At 40.1% G+C, this 12,627-nt stretch overlaps 1 protein-coding gene across 1 annotated transcript in view; it reads right to left on the bottom strand.

Moving 5' to 3' along the window:
• naa25 (N-alpha-acetyltransferase 25, NatB auxiliary subunit) overlaps positions 1 to 12,627 on the bottom strand; it is a 96,701-nt gene that overhangs the window by 3,054 nt on the left and 81,020 nt on the right. Inside the window, exons 22-23 of the mRNA XM_060843531.1 lie at positions 12,375 to 12,485; positions 4,824 to 4,970 (exon numbers count right to left, since the gene is read on the bottom strand). Coding sequence (XP_060699514.1) covers positions 4,824 to 4,970; positions 12,375 to 12,485 — 258 coding nt within the window. The remainder of the gene's footprint in view (positions 1 to 4,823; positions 4,971 to 12,374; positions 12,486 to 12,627) is intronic.

Below are 12,627 nucleotides of genomic sequence, written 5' to 3' on the forward strand. Positions count from 1 at the left end.
TCACCAGCAACATTGTGCAAAAAAAAATCACACGATATTTCAACCTCAGCAGTGCTGATTGGCTTCAATCCCCAGGTGCGATCTTTTACCTGGTTGATTACTGTTTACCTCTCAAGTGAGAATGCTAATTTGAATGAAGCCTGACTCAACTGCAGCTCTCACCTGTAGGATTCAAATCCCATTCCAGAACTTGAACATATTATCATATTAATGTGATATAGAGAAAATGCTGCATTGTCCAAAGAGTTGCGTCATCACAACTTGAATTCCCCTTGTTGTGCATTAAGCAGTGTGACTATAAAGGAAGAGTCAGTTCTGAGGAAAACCATTTTAACAGCTAAAATGCAGTCAAGCAAATTTCAGGAAAAATACCTATGACACCAACAGGTTTTAAAAGTATTTTGAAGATTTTACAGCAGAACCAAACAGCCACTACATGGAATGCTTAAGCATATTTTGGAGACATACACATAACTTAAATTTAAAGATTCAAGTGCCTCCTTGTGCTGGTGTAGGGAGAACCAAATCACTTAAAAGTTATTTTCTCCTTTAGGACTACTCTTTGTCTTACTTCACTTATCACTTAACATCATTTAGCGTGAAAACTGTAACACAATAAACAAAATACTGTTTAACTCTCCAGTTAATATTCCACCCACAATTGTTTTATTCTTTTCCTAAAGAGACAGGCTTCAAGTACAAGATTTAACTTGTACAACATATAGAACTGACTACTTTCTAAAGTGTCTGCTGGTTTGCTGCTGTACACTAATCTTAAATCAAGTCAAAGCAATTCCATTACAATTCCCACCAGTGATTAACATAACTATCACCATTTTGTACAAAATGGTCATTTCAGACAACATTTGAATAAACGAAATCTACAACAGTACCACTAAACGTTCTCATTTTGTTTTGCTTATGTGGCTGACTGATACTCATTCAGCATTCTTCAGTGGATAGACCAACTGTTGTTGCTTCCTCAGGCAGCTGAGGAAATTTGGCATGATGGTGAATACCCTTGCCAACTTTTATAGGTGCGCCATCGAGAGCATTTTGTCATGATGTATCACTACCTGGTATGGCAATTGTACCATTTAAGATCGGAGACAGTTACAGAGAGTGGTGATCTCAGCCAGACAATCACAAAGGCCAACCTCTCATATACAGAATCTACCAGGCCTGCTGTCAAGGAAAGGCCACCAACATTCTTAAAGATCCATCCCACCCTGACAATGTTTTTCCACAACCTCTACTATCAGGGAGAAAGTATAGAAGCCTGAACACACGCACCAGCTGATTTCAAAACAGTTTCTACCCTACTGTTAGAATACTGAACGGACTCTCAAACTGTTAGCATTCGCCTGCACCTGTGTTTTTGTTTTTGTCGCTGTTTACCTATTATTTACTATCTATGCTACTTAACTACGTGATCTGCCTGCATTGCTTGCATGACAAAGCTTTTCAGTGTGTCTCGGCACACATGACAATAAATTCAGTTCAATTCAACTGCACAAGTAGTTTCCATATGCCAGAGATTAAACATATTATCCCTTCCAGGGTAGTCTTCAAACACACTAACTTCCAAAAATCCAAAGCCTAACAAAAGTCAAGGCTGAAGCACTTCCAAATATTAAAAACACAAAGCTGCCCAAAATAATGCAGTTCACCAACATATAATATCAGCAATTTCTCTGGTTATTTAATTAAAACAAACCTATTCTTAAAACAGGGCCAACTGTGACAAACTGAGAAGAATCCCAGTTCCCTAGTGAACATGGTTACCATTTCAAATCCATCTATAATCCTGAATCCTCAACAGTGCAGAACTGCAGATCTGCATTATAAAAATGCACCGTTTGCCAGAGTTTCAGGTGAAGCTGTTAAGCCACCTTGATTCAGTAAGGCTGTGGTTATCAGTAGGATAATGACTCGGTACCAGACAACTGGCATTGCCTCAGGCAGCAAACACAAGGGATTTTACAGTCTTGCAGATGTACATAAAATCTCATTTGTTGTTCCACACTTTCCAGGCAAATTTGCCTCAATGTAAATTGCAGAACTAGCTCTGACTTACAAGATAATTACCCACATTATTAAGAATGCAAACACTTGCAGAATTGCCACAAAAGCACATTATTCAACCTCAATGACAATCATTCCTGATTTACGTTCCAGAACATAGGACTTCAGTGTCAGGTTAATGCATTACCTCAATTTGGCCTCTTCAACCATTGGTTGATCAAACTGCGCATACATAGAACATGGAAAAGTAAGTCATAGGAATCGGCCCTTCAGCCAACCATGTCTGTATGTACATCATTCCATTCTTATCCATCTAGACTTGAACAATTTACAGGAGAAAAAAATTCTCATTGCTACCATTTTGCTTGTAGAAAAGTGCACAGGTGAAAGGTAGTTTCATGACTGCACCAAGGTAGCCAAGACTGCCTTGGTTTGCAAAGATGTTAAATTTGCCTGTGCAGGAACTAACGACAGCCCCAGAAGAGAAGCACTTAATTCTCAATCTACTCCATTCTATGCCACCAACTTTTGTCTAAAATTTGTTCATGGGATGTGGCATTGCTGGCTCGATCAGTATGCACTGACCATGAGAAAGTGATGGTGACTGCCCTCACCACCACAGTCCTTGTAATGTGAATACACCCTTAGCAAGGAAGGGAGGTGTAGGATTCTGACCCAGCAACAGCAAAAGAAAGACAGTAGGATCTGCGGCTTGGCAGGCAACTTGAAGTTAATGATGTTCCCATGAATCTGCTGCCCTCTTCCTTTTGAGGCAGTTGACGTTTAGAAGGTTATTATTGAAACTTCCTTGCTGAGATATTGCAGTGCATTTTGTAGATGATGCATACTGTCACCAATGTGTCAGTTGACTTAGTGTTGAAGATAGTGGATGGAGTGTCAACCAAGTGAGCCACTTGGTTCTGAATAGTATCAAGCTTCTTGACTGTTGTTGAACGGACCCAGCCAGACAGATAGAGTATTCCATCCCAATCTTGGCTTGTGTTTTGTACATGGTGGACAGGAATTAGGGAGAGGGTGATGAGTCATTTCTCTAGAATTTCCAGCCTCTGACTTGCTTTTGTCGTCACATTGATATGGCTGGTCCAGTTCAATTTCTCGTTAATAGGTAGTGTCCAATTCAATCTCCATTAAAGGTAACCCCCAGAATTTTGTTACTTGGGAGATTCAGAGATATCAGATTTTCAGATATTTTTCTGGAGTTGGCCATTGCCTGACACATGTGACATTGACATTACTTGTTACTTACTTGCCCAAACCTGGATGTTGTCCAGTCTAAGTGTATGAGTGGAATGGGTATCTGAGGAGTGACAAATGGTGCTAACCACAGTACAATCATCAGCAAATATGCATATTTCTGATTTATGATGGACAGAAGATGGTTGAACCTAAGACACCACTCTGAGGAACTCTCACAGTGATGCTCTGGGCCTGAGATGAAGAACATGTAACAACAAAAGGAAGGAATTTTTCCTTTGTGCTGAAAATAGCTCCAACCAGTGCAGCTTTCCCAATTCCCAATGGTACAATATTTTCTAGGTTACCTTGAGTCCACATCAGTAAAGTGCTACCTCGATATCAAGGGCAGTCATTCTTACCTCATGTAAGGGAACTTTATAAGTCATTAAAATCTCTGCATCAGCATCTACAGCAGTAAGATGCATCAATTTCTGTCATTTAAATTTGCACTTGTCTGAATGACTTTAATGCAATTTCACAATCTAAACTTCAATGGATCAACACAGATCATCAAATGAGAAAAGGAACTAAACTGCCAAAATCCTTCTTTTGAACATGAAATCAAAAAGGAAGTAAAACAATTACAGGAAACTAGAATCAAAATTCTGTGGCCACTGGAAACATTGGCATAGTTTCCCCAAGAGAAGCTACCTCCGCTGCTAGCATTGTTTCCCTTGGATGTAGGTTTGCTTGCTAAGCTGGAAGGTTCATTTCCAGACATTTCATCAGCCTACTAGGTAACATTTTCAGTGGGCCTCCAGGCGAAGCACTGTTGATAATTCCTGCTTTCTGTTTAGATGTTTCGGCTTCTTTGGGTTGGTGATGTAATTTCCTGTGGTGATGTCATTTTCCGTTCCTTTTATCAGGGTGTAGTAGATGGGGCCTAACTCGATGTGTTTGTTGATAAGAGTTCCAGTTGGAATGTCATGCTTCTAGGAATCCTAGGACAAGCCAAACAGATACGCACAATTCCCAGAAGCATGGCATTCCAACCGGAACTCTATCAACAAACACAGAGTTAGATCTCATCTACCACCCCCTGAAAAACAGGAAATGACTTCACTGCAGGAAATTACATCACCTACCAAAGATACCCAAACCTATAAATAGAAAGCAGGAATTATCAACAGTGCTTCGCTCGGAGGCCCACTGAAGAAGTTACCTAGCAGGGTGACAAAACGTCTGGAAATGAACCTTCCAGCTTAGTGAGCAAACCTACATCCAGAACCTGAACCTGAGCTACAAATCTTCTCAAAACTCGCCATGGTTTCCCTTGTTCATTTCTTCCCAAATATCTGTGAAAAGTGTCTGGAAGAAAAGTATCAATAACAGCACTGTCTATTTGTCTGCTCCTGTACCTCAGCCAGTGCTGGTGCCACTATTCTCAAAACATTCTCAAATGGCCCCAAGTGTAAACAAGGGCAGTTCTTTATTATTTGTAAAGGAATGGTGAATAATACAGTAAACACAAAACTCATGAAAATATCTGAAAATAAATGTCCAACAGGAAATTCTTGGTCAGACTTTATATAATTCTGTACCTCAATAGCTGAAGGACTTTCCAGTGTTAATTCTTCGAGTTTCAGTGCAGTGAGTGTTGACTCCAATTCTTTAAGATGGTTAACCACTTCAGACAGGAAATTCTGCAATCTACCCACATAGTCTTGGAAGCTGCTGAAAACAATGGGCTGTGGGAATACATTAATGCATTGTCAGTAAACAAATCCTGCAATATTACAGGGATGAACTTTGACAACTGAACAGTAATAACCAATTTTTGAATCAAGGATTTCATTCCTTTGATCCAAATTTGAAGCAAGATGGCTGTCAGTTCTTACGAAACACACTCATTCTCTCCAACACCCAAAAGACCACTTGTGGGGTGTAAGGCTGTCTCTGCCTGTAGAAAAAACCACAAATGGATCTACTCAATGAATTTTTAGTCAGGTTCTATGATGTTATGCAGAGACCAGGCAAATTTTAATTTTGTATTTCTCTTTCCACATCTGCAATATGGACTAGACTGGGCATGATTCTACAAATGACAGCATCACGACCGACATTGATAAACTCTACCCAAGTGTGGGCAAGTACTTTAGGAATTAACATGCAGGTTTAATATTCAACAAGAAAGACTCAGTACAAAAATAAGGACTGGTTTCAAGCTGGCTGACGAGTGGAATGCAAAATTGGCACATTGGACTGTGCAGTGCAACAGTGGAGTATTTTTAAAAGTGAACTGGTTAAATGTGTAATATAAATATCTTTCATTTAAAAAAAATTATAGTAGCTTCAGGAAGTGCTAAATAAATAGAAAGATTGGGAAAAATTGGATTGTTCTTTCAAAAAGAAAGGACAGATCGTGGTGGCTGAATACTCCAGCAGAGATGGAAGACAGCCTAACACAGGGCTCCAATGAAACTCAATGTAAGCTTATTGAACAGCTCATCTTTCAATCAGGTACCTTACAGCCTTCTGAATGACCAGTGAGTTATTTTTTCCGATTATAACCTCTGCCACCCCTGACACTATGCCCTCTTCTCATCTCCTTCATTTTTGCATGTTATGGTTTATCTCTTACTATCCTTTTCGGACTGCAGCACATTTACTCTAGTCCCACATTTTGTTTCTTGATTTTAACTGTGTTCCATCACCAGTCTGTGTGTTATTTCATGTATCCTCTATTCCAGCAGGTCAGGCAGCTTCCAAGGAACAGGAGATTCGACGTTTCGGGCATAAGCCCTTCTTCAGGATGATGAACCTACTCCGAATCCTCTTGCAAGGATGCCTTCCTTGAAGAAGCTCTCTTCCTCCCTCTACAAGGATTTCAGTGAGTCCCTCTCTCACTGCACACCCCAGGTAATCTACTCTGCACAGAAGCTCTTCAGCCACGTTCAGCCTCATTCCTGAAGGGCTTATGCCCGAAACGTCGAATCTCCTGTTCCTTGGATGCTGCCTGACCTGCTGCGCTTTTCCAGCAACACATTTTCAGCTCTGATCTCCAGCATCTGCAGTCCTCACTTTATCCTCTATTCCACCCAATCAGGGACCAAGGTTTTTTCCCTCCCTATACCTTGCCGTAAACCTGTTACATTTATAACTTACTCCATTTTTGTTGAAGGTAATCAACCTGGAATGTTAATTGTGTTTCTCTCTTCACACATGCAGCTAAAACCAGAGTATTTCCAGTGTTCTCTGCTTTTGATGCAGTTTTCCAACATTTGCTGTAGTCTGCTTTTGAAATAGTCACAAAAAAAGGGAGCAAAGCACAGGAATTGAAGTAGGAAGAGGAGCGAGTTTCAGATAGTAATGTACACAGAAAATATATATCAAAAGGATATGAAAATAAATGATGCAGTAAATTTTACTTATTTTTAAAATGTGAATCAGTTAGGGAATGCTGACTTTTATCCAAATCAAATGAGCTCCCTTTTATTCTTTTGACTCTTCTTCTGCACTTGGTGTCCTGGACTTTTTCCATCATGATCTGTGGGAATAACGTAGCCTGCCAGAATCTACTGGTGATCCTACCCTCCATCAGTGCGAAAGCCTCCGACGCAGTTCATATTAATTTAATCACCACTGTTCGAGAAAATACAACCTTTGAACAAATTGTGAATACAACTATGAACAATTTTGACAGGATATTGTCTTGTTGCCATCTAGTGGACACAGCAATTTTGTGATGGATACAGGAATTACCAGGAGCAAATCAAAATGCTCCCTTCCATCCTCAGTTGGAGTAGTTATTAATTACTTTTTTTTTGAGATTCTGCTGAGATTCCAAAGGCATTTTTAAGTGTCTCCAAGGGCATCATTTCTTTTGTAAGACAAAATGGGCACATCAAGTGCATGCATGATTCTGCCAAACTATGTAATGAGTAAATCTCTTATTTACTCAGTTCACAATTCTTTTAACTTCACCTTAAGTAGGTATAGTGCTAAGTTTGCCTCCTGAGTAGGTTACCCCTTAAATTAGGGCTTCCCAAATTTGGGGAATGAGAATTTGAAGTCACAAGCTCCAAGGAAGCATCGGCTGCTTTGGAACTCACAATTTAGTGTTAGCATCAACATGTAAATTAACATTTAAATCCTTAAACATTTAAAAAAAAGGTGCAGCATAACTGGATTTTGTGCCAAAAACAGTGAAAAGATAGGATCTTAAAAAATATCTTTGCCACCCTCCTCTGGTGTTGCAGCTCCCTACCTCCTTCTAATGATTCCACACGTTGGGTCATGTAGATTTTCAAGTATTGAAATACTGTCATAGTGAAATAAAGCTTGATAAACACTGCCTTCACTTAATCTACAACACTCAGAGTTAATCAAATGCTGGTCCTTTGCCTTCTTTTTGTCATATCATTAAATTCTGTTGTTTGTACGGACTTGTATATAAATTGGTTGCTACATTTCTTACATTAGAACAATGACTGCACTACAAAGGCAGTTCACGTCTAAATGTCAAAAGCTATATTAATGTAATTTTTGTTTGTTGTTCACTCACATATGCTCATCTAAATAAAGCACCAATTGCAAAACCGACTGATAGGCAATACAAGAACTATTTGTCGAAAACAGATTTTGAATTCATTCATGGGATCTGGGTATTGTTGCCTGGACCAGCATTTATTGCCCATCCATAGTTTACTTTCAGGTAGTGCTGAGCTGCCAACTTGTAATGCTGCAGTCCATTTGGACAAGATTTTGATTCTGCAACATTGCAGGAAAGGCAATATATCTTTAAATAAACACATGAGTGTGTCTTACCACTACAATGGTGGAATGTTTTTTCCCACGTGTTGTCAATCAAGCAGACTACTTTGATCTGGATGTTGAGGGCTCTTGTCGGACACTGGTAGTGTCCCCTACCTCTGAGCCATGAGGCCTGTCCCACCAGTTCCAGAGGTGTGCAACATTACCACTGAACATGGTAATTACAAAATGTTTTTGAGTGTTGCTGGAGCAGTACTCATCCTGGAAAGCGGAGAAAATTCCATCATATTCCTGATCTGCGCATTGTCGATGATGGATGGGCTTTGGGTAGTCAGGTGGTGAGATACTTGCATGATTCCTCGACTTTGATCTGCTCTTGTAGCCACAGTACTCATATGGTTAGTCCAGTTCAATTGCTGGTCAATGGTATCTTCCAGGATGTTGATAGTGGGGGATTAAGTTATGCTGATGCTCTTTAATGTTAAGGGTGATAGTTACATTCTCTGTTATTGCCAGGCATTGTGTGGCACAGATATTACTTGCCACTTTTCAGCCCAAATGTGGATGTCTGTCCAATTTTAACTGCATATGGATATATACAATTTCAGCATCTGAGGAATCACAAATGGTATTGATCATCATCATTGGACATCCCCAGTTCAGACCTAATGGAGGAAGGAAGGTCATAAATATTGTAGGTGAGAATAGTTGGGCCTCAAGCATTAAGTCAAAGAACCCAAGCAGGCCCAGATTCAGGTCCAGAGGTGTGTAATCACATCTCTGAACAGATTGATTAGACAATATCCAAACTGAGGAACTCCTTCAATGATGTCCTGGACAAGAGGTGATGGACTTCCAAAACCATTGTAACTTTTGCTCTCCAATTCCCATTCATTCTAAATTTGCCAGAGCTCTTTGTTGCAACTCTTGTCAAATATGGCTTTCTTGCCAAGCGCAATCACTCTCCCTTCTCTTCTGGAATTCAGTTCTTTTATCCATATTTAAACCAAGGCTATAAGAAGATCAGGAGCTGAGTGGCCCTGGCAGAATCCACACTGAGCTTTACAGAGCAGGTTATTGCTAGCAAGTGCTGCCCGACAGCATTGTTCATCACTCCTTTCATCAATTTACTGATAATCAAGAGTTAAATTAGAGGGCACTAACTGGCCATATTGGATTTGTCCTGCTTACAGGATATACAGAGGCAATTTTCTATTGCTAATAAATGCCAGTGCTGTTTGTGTACTGGAACAGCTTGACTAGGAGTGTGGCAAGTTCTGGAACACACATCTTCAGTATTATTGGTGGAATGTTGTCAGCACCCAAAGTGTTCACAGTATCCAATGCCTTCAACGGTTTCTTAATATTATGGGAGTGAATTGAATTGGCTAAAGACTAACATTTGAATGCTGGGGATATTTGCAGGAAGCAGAGATTGATCATTTACTTAGCATTTCTGACTGAAGATTGTTGCAAATGCTTCAGCCACACCTTTTGTACTGATGTATTGGGCACTCTCGACCACTGAGTATTTGTTGAGCCTCCGCCTCCAAGACGTTGTTTAATTGTCCACCACCATTCGTAACTAGTTGTGGCAGAATTGCAGAGTTTAGATTTGATCCTTTGGTTGTTAAATCCCTTCTTTCTGCGTATCACTTGCTGTTTACCTGTCAGGAAGTCCTGCGCTCTAGCCACACCTGGTTGACACCCCAGTTTTGGTCTGCATGGTGCGGCTCTTGGGATGCACTGCTGCACTCTTTATTGAATCAGGATTGATCTCCAGCCCTTGATGGCAATGGTAGAGCAGGAGATACGCTGGTCTGTGAGATTACAGATTGTTTGAGTGCAATTGTTCTGTTGCTGGTGGCCTACAGTATCACATGGGTGCCCAGTCTTCAGTTGTTAGGTCTGTTTGAATTCTATCCCATTTAGTACAGCACTAATATCACATGACAAGATGGATGGCATTCTCAAGATGAAGACAGGACTTCATCTCCACGAGATCTGTGTAGTGGTCAGTTCTACTGATACTGTCATGCAAAGATGCATCAGCAGCAGTTTGGCGAGAATGAGATCAAATAGCTTTTTCCCCTCATCACATTTAACAGACACAGTCTAGAAGCTATATTCTTTCGAACTCAACCAGCCCCATCTATAGCAGTACCACTATTGCAGTCACTCTGATGAGTCATCAAAATCCTCAACCTATAGTATATAGTGTGTCGTTGCCATCCTTTGTACTTTCTCCAAGTAGTATTCAACAGGGAGCAATATTAATTTATTAGCTGAGGTGGGGATAGTACACGGTAATCAGGAGATTTTCTTGTCCATGTGTGACTTGATGCCATGAGACTTTATAGGGTCTGAAGTTCCTGTTGAGGACCCTAGAGTTGTTTCCACAAGACTATATAACACCGTACTGACCCCTCTGCCAGATATGCTGGGTCTGATCTGCTGTTGGACAGGACATATCCAGAGCTGGTGTTATAGAGTCAGAGAATCAGACAGCATGAAAATAGACTCTTCGGTCCAACCAGACCATGCCAAACATACCATGCCAAACTAAACTAGTCCCACCTGCCTGCTCCTGGCCCAGTTCATACACTTATCCAAATTTCTTTTAAACGTTGTAATTATATCCACATTCCCCACTTCCTCAGGAAATTCTTTCTACACACAAACTATCCTTTGTGCAAACAATTTGCGCCTCAAATCTCTCTCCTCTAACCTTAAATATATGCCCCCACTCTTGAAATCCCTCATTCTCTGGAAATGACAACTCCATTAATTCTATCCATACCACTCATTATTTTATAAATTTCTATCAGGTCACCACTCCATCTCCTATACTCCACTGAAAAAAACGTCCCAATCTATCTAGCCTTCCTTTCTAACTCAAACCTTCCACACCTGGCAACATCCTGGTAAATCTCTTCTGAATACTCTCCAGCTTAACAATATTCTTCCTATAATTCTGCAATCAGAACTGAACTCTGTACTCCAGAAGAGTCCTGTACAACCTCAACATGACTTCTCATGTTGTCTGGGACATTGAGAGTAAGCTACAATTCCCTGAGTATGACTGTCAAGCTGTTGTTTATCTAGTCTGAAAGGGTTCTCCCAATGGTGGGACGAGCCCTGGACATTGCAAAGGAAGACGTTGCAAGGCTAACTGCTAAGTTTGCCATTGTAGTTTCTGGTGCATAGGTTGACGCTAGGCAATCTCCTTAGTTTCTTTTTTTTTAAAACAACAACAATTCAATATAACTGAGTGGCTTTCAAGGCAACTTCAGAGGGGCAGTTAAGATTCAAAGATCGGAGTCACATGTAAGCTAGACCACATAAAGGATGCCGGATTTCCTCCCAAAAAGAGACTGATTGAACCAGATAGGTTTTTTTACGACAATCGATGGTAGTTTTATAGTAATCATTAGACTTTTAATTCCAGATTTTATTGAATCCAAATTCTAATCTCTGCTGTCGTGGCATTCAAAGACAGGTACCAACAATTCCTGGATTTTTGGATTACAAGTCCAGTGACAATACAATTATACCATCAACTCCCGTCATTTAAAAATAAATAGGGCAATAAAGCCAAAGAGAAAAGCTTTGTCTCTGCATAATGAAGCAAAAATAAACACATCCATAAGTCAGATGGTTGCATTAAGGATCCTGAAATTAGACCAATGCTGATCTTTGGATAGAGCACTTTAATTGAACATTCAAAGTAGTTTAATAGATTACAGGTCATTCTGCTATAATGCGGCAGTTGCTTTCCTCAGCAACCTTGCGTCATGAAAAACTGCTATAGAAAATTGGGCTGTAGAATACTGTTGTAGAAAATTGCGATACCTGTTCAATAGATAATCCAAACAGCATTCACAATTCACGCTGATGCAACATGCATTATACTAGAATGACCTGTACATGACTGGAAAAGAACAACAAATGACTGTGTTCTATTTCCTACATTATCTCCACTGAAGACACTTAAGCCTTGCTGGAACATAATTCCATGGACACTAGATGCTCACCCATGCCTTGCTCAAGTGACCATTCTCAAGTTGTAGTCCTGGTGGACTATTTCACCAAGACAAATTAAAGCCAGTGCAAAGCTGTACATACTCATGCACTTCCAGAATAGGTCAACAGATAGTGATTAGGAGCTAGGAACAAGATAAATTTCCTTTCCAAGTCCTGAGTAGGGAGACCTTTGGTGGTGCATTTACTACTATAACAGGCAGTATCACAAATTCCAGAAGATTAGCTGAAAACCTTCCAGTATGGTTCACATTGAATGAATTTACTGGTCAAAGAAAGAAACATTTAGAAGGTCACGAGTTTTTCCTTAGATCTCTATAATTTCTCTAACATCTTACCATTACGACATTGATTTCCTTTTTCTTCTTCTTTTTCCTTTGTAAACTGGATTTTAGTGGCCGGAGGACATTACCACAGTAATAAGATACCCACAGGATGATGCAGGTGGTCTGTGATAGTAAGAACAGGCCTAACATTAGTTAATTTAATTTGTTTCTTGCTAGGCACACAAGTGCTTTAAACTGAGCTGTTCTGTGTAGAACAGCGAGAACCACATTTCACAATAGAACAGGTGAAAAACGCCATTCACAA

This window comes from Hemiscyllium ocellatum, chromosome 24 (assembly GCF_020745735.1).
Source record: "Hemiscyllium ocellatum isolate sHemOce1 chromosome 24, sHemOce1.pat.X.cur, whole genome shotgun sequence".
NCBI lineage: Eukaryota > Metazoa > Chordata > Chondrichthyes > Orectolobiformes > Hemiscylliidae > Hemiscyllium > Hemiscyllium ocellatum.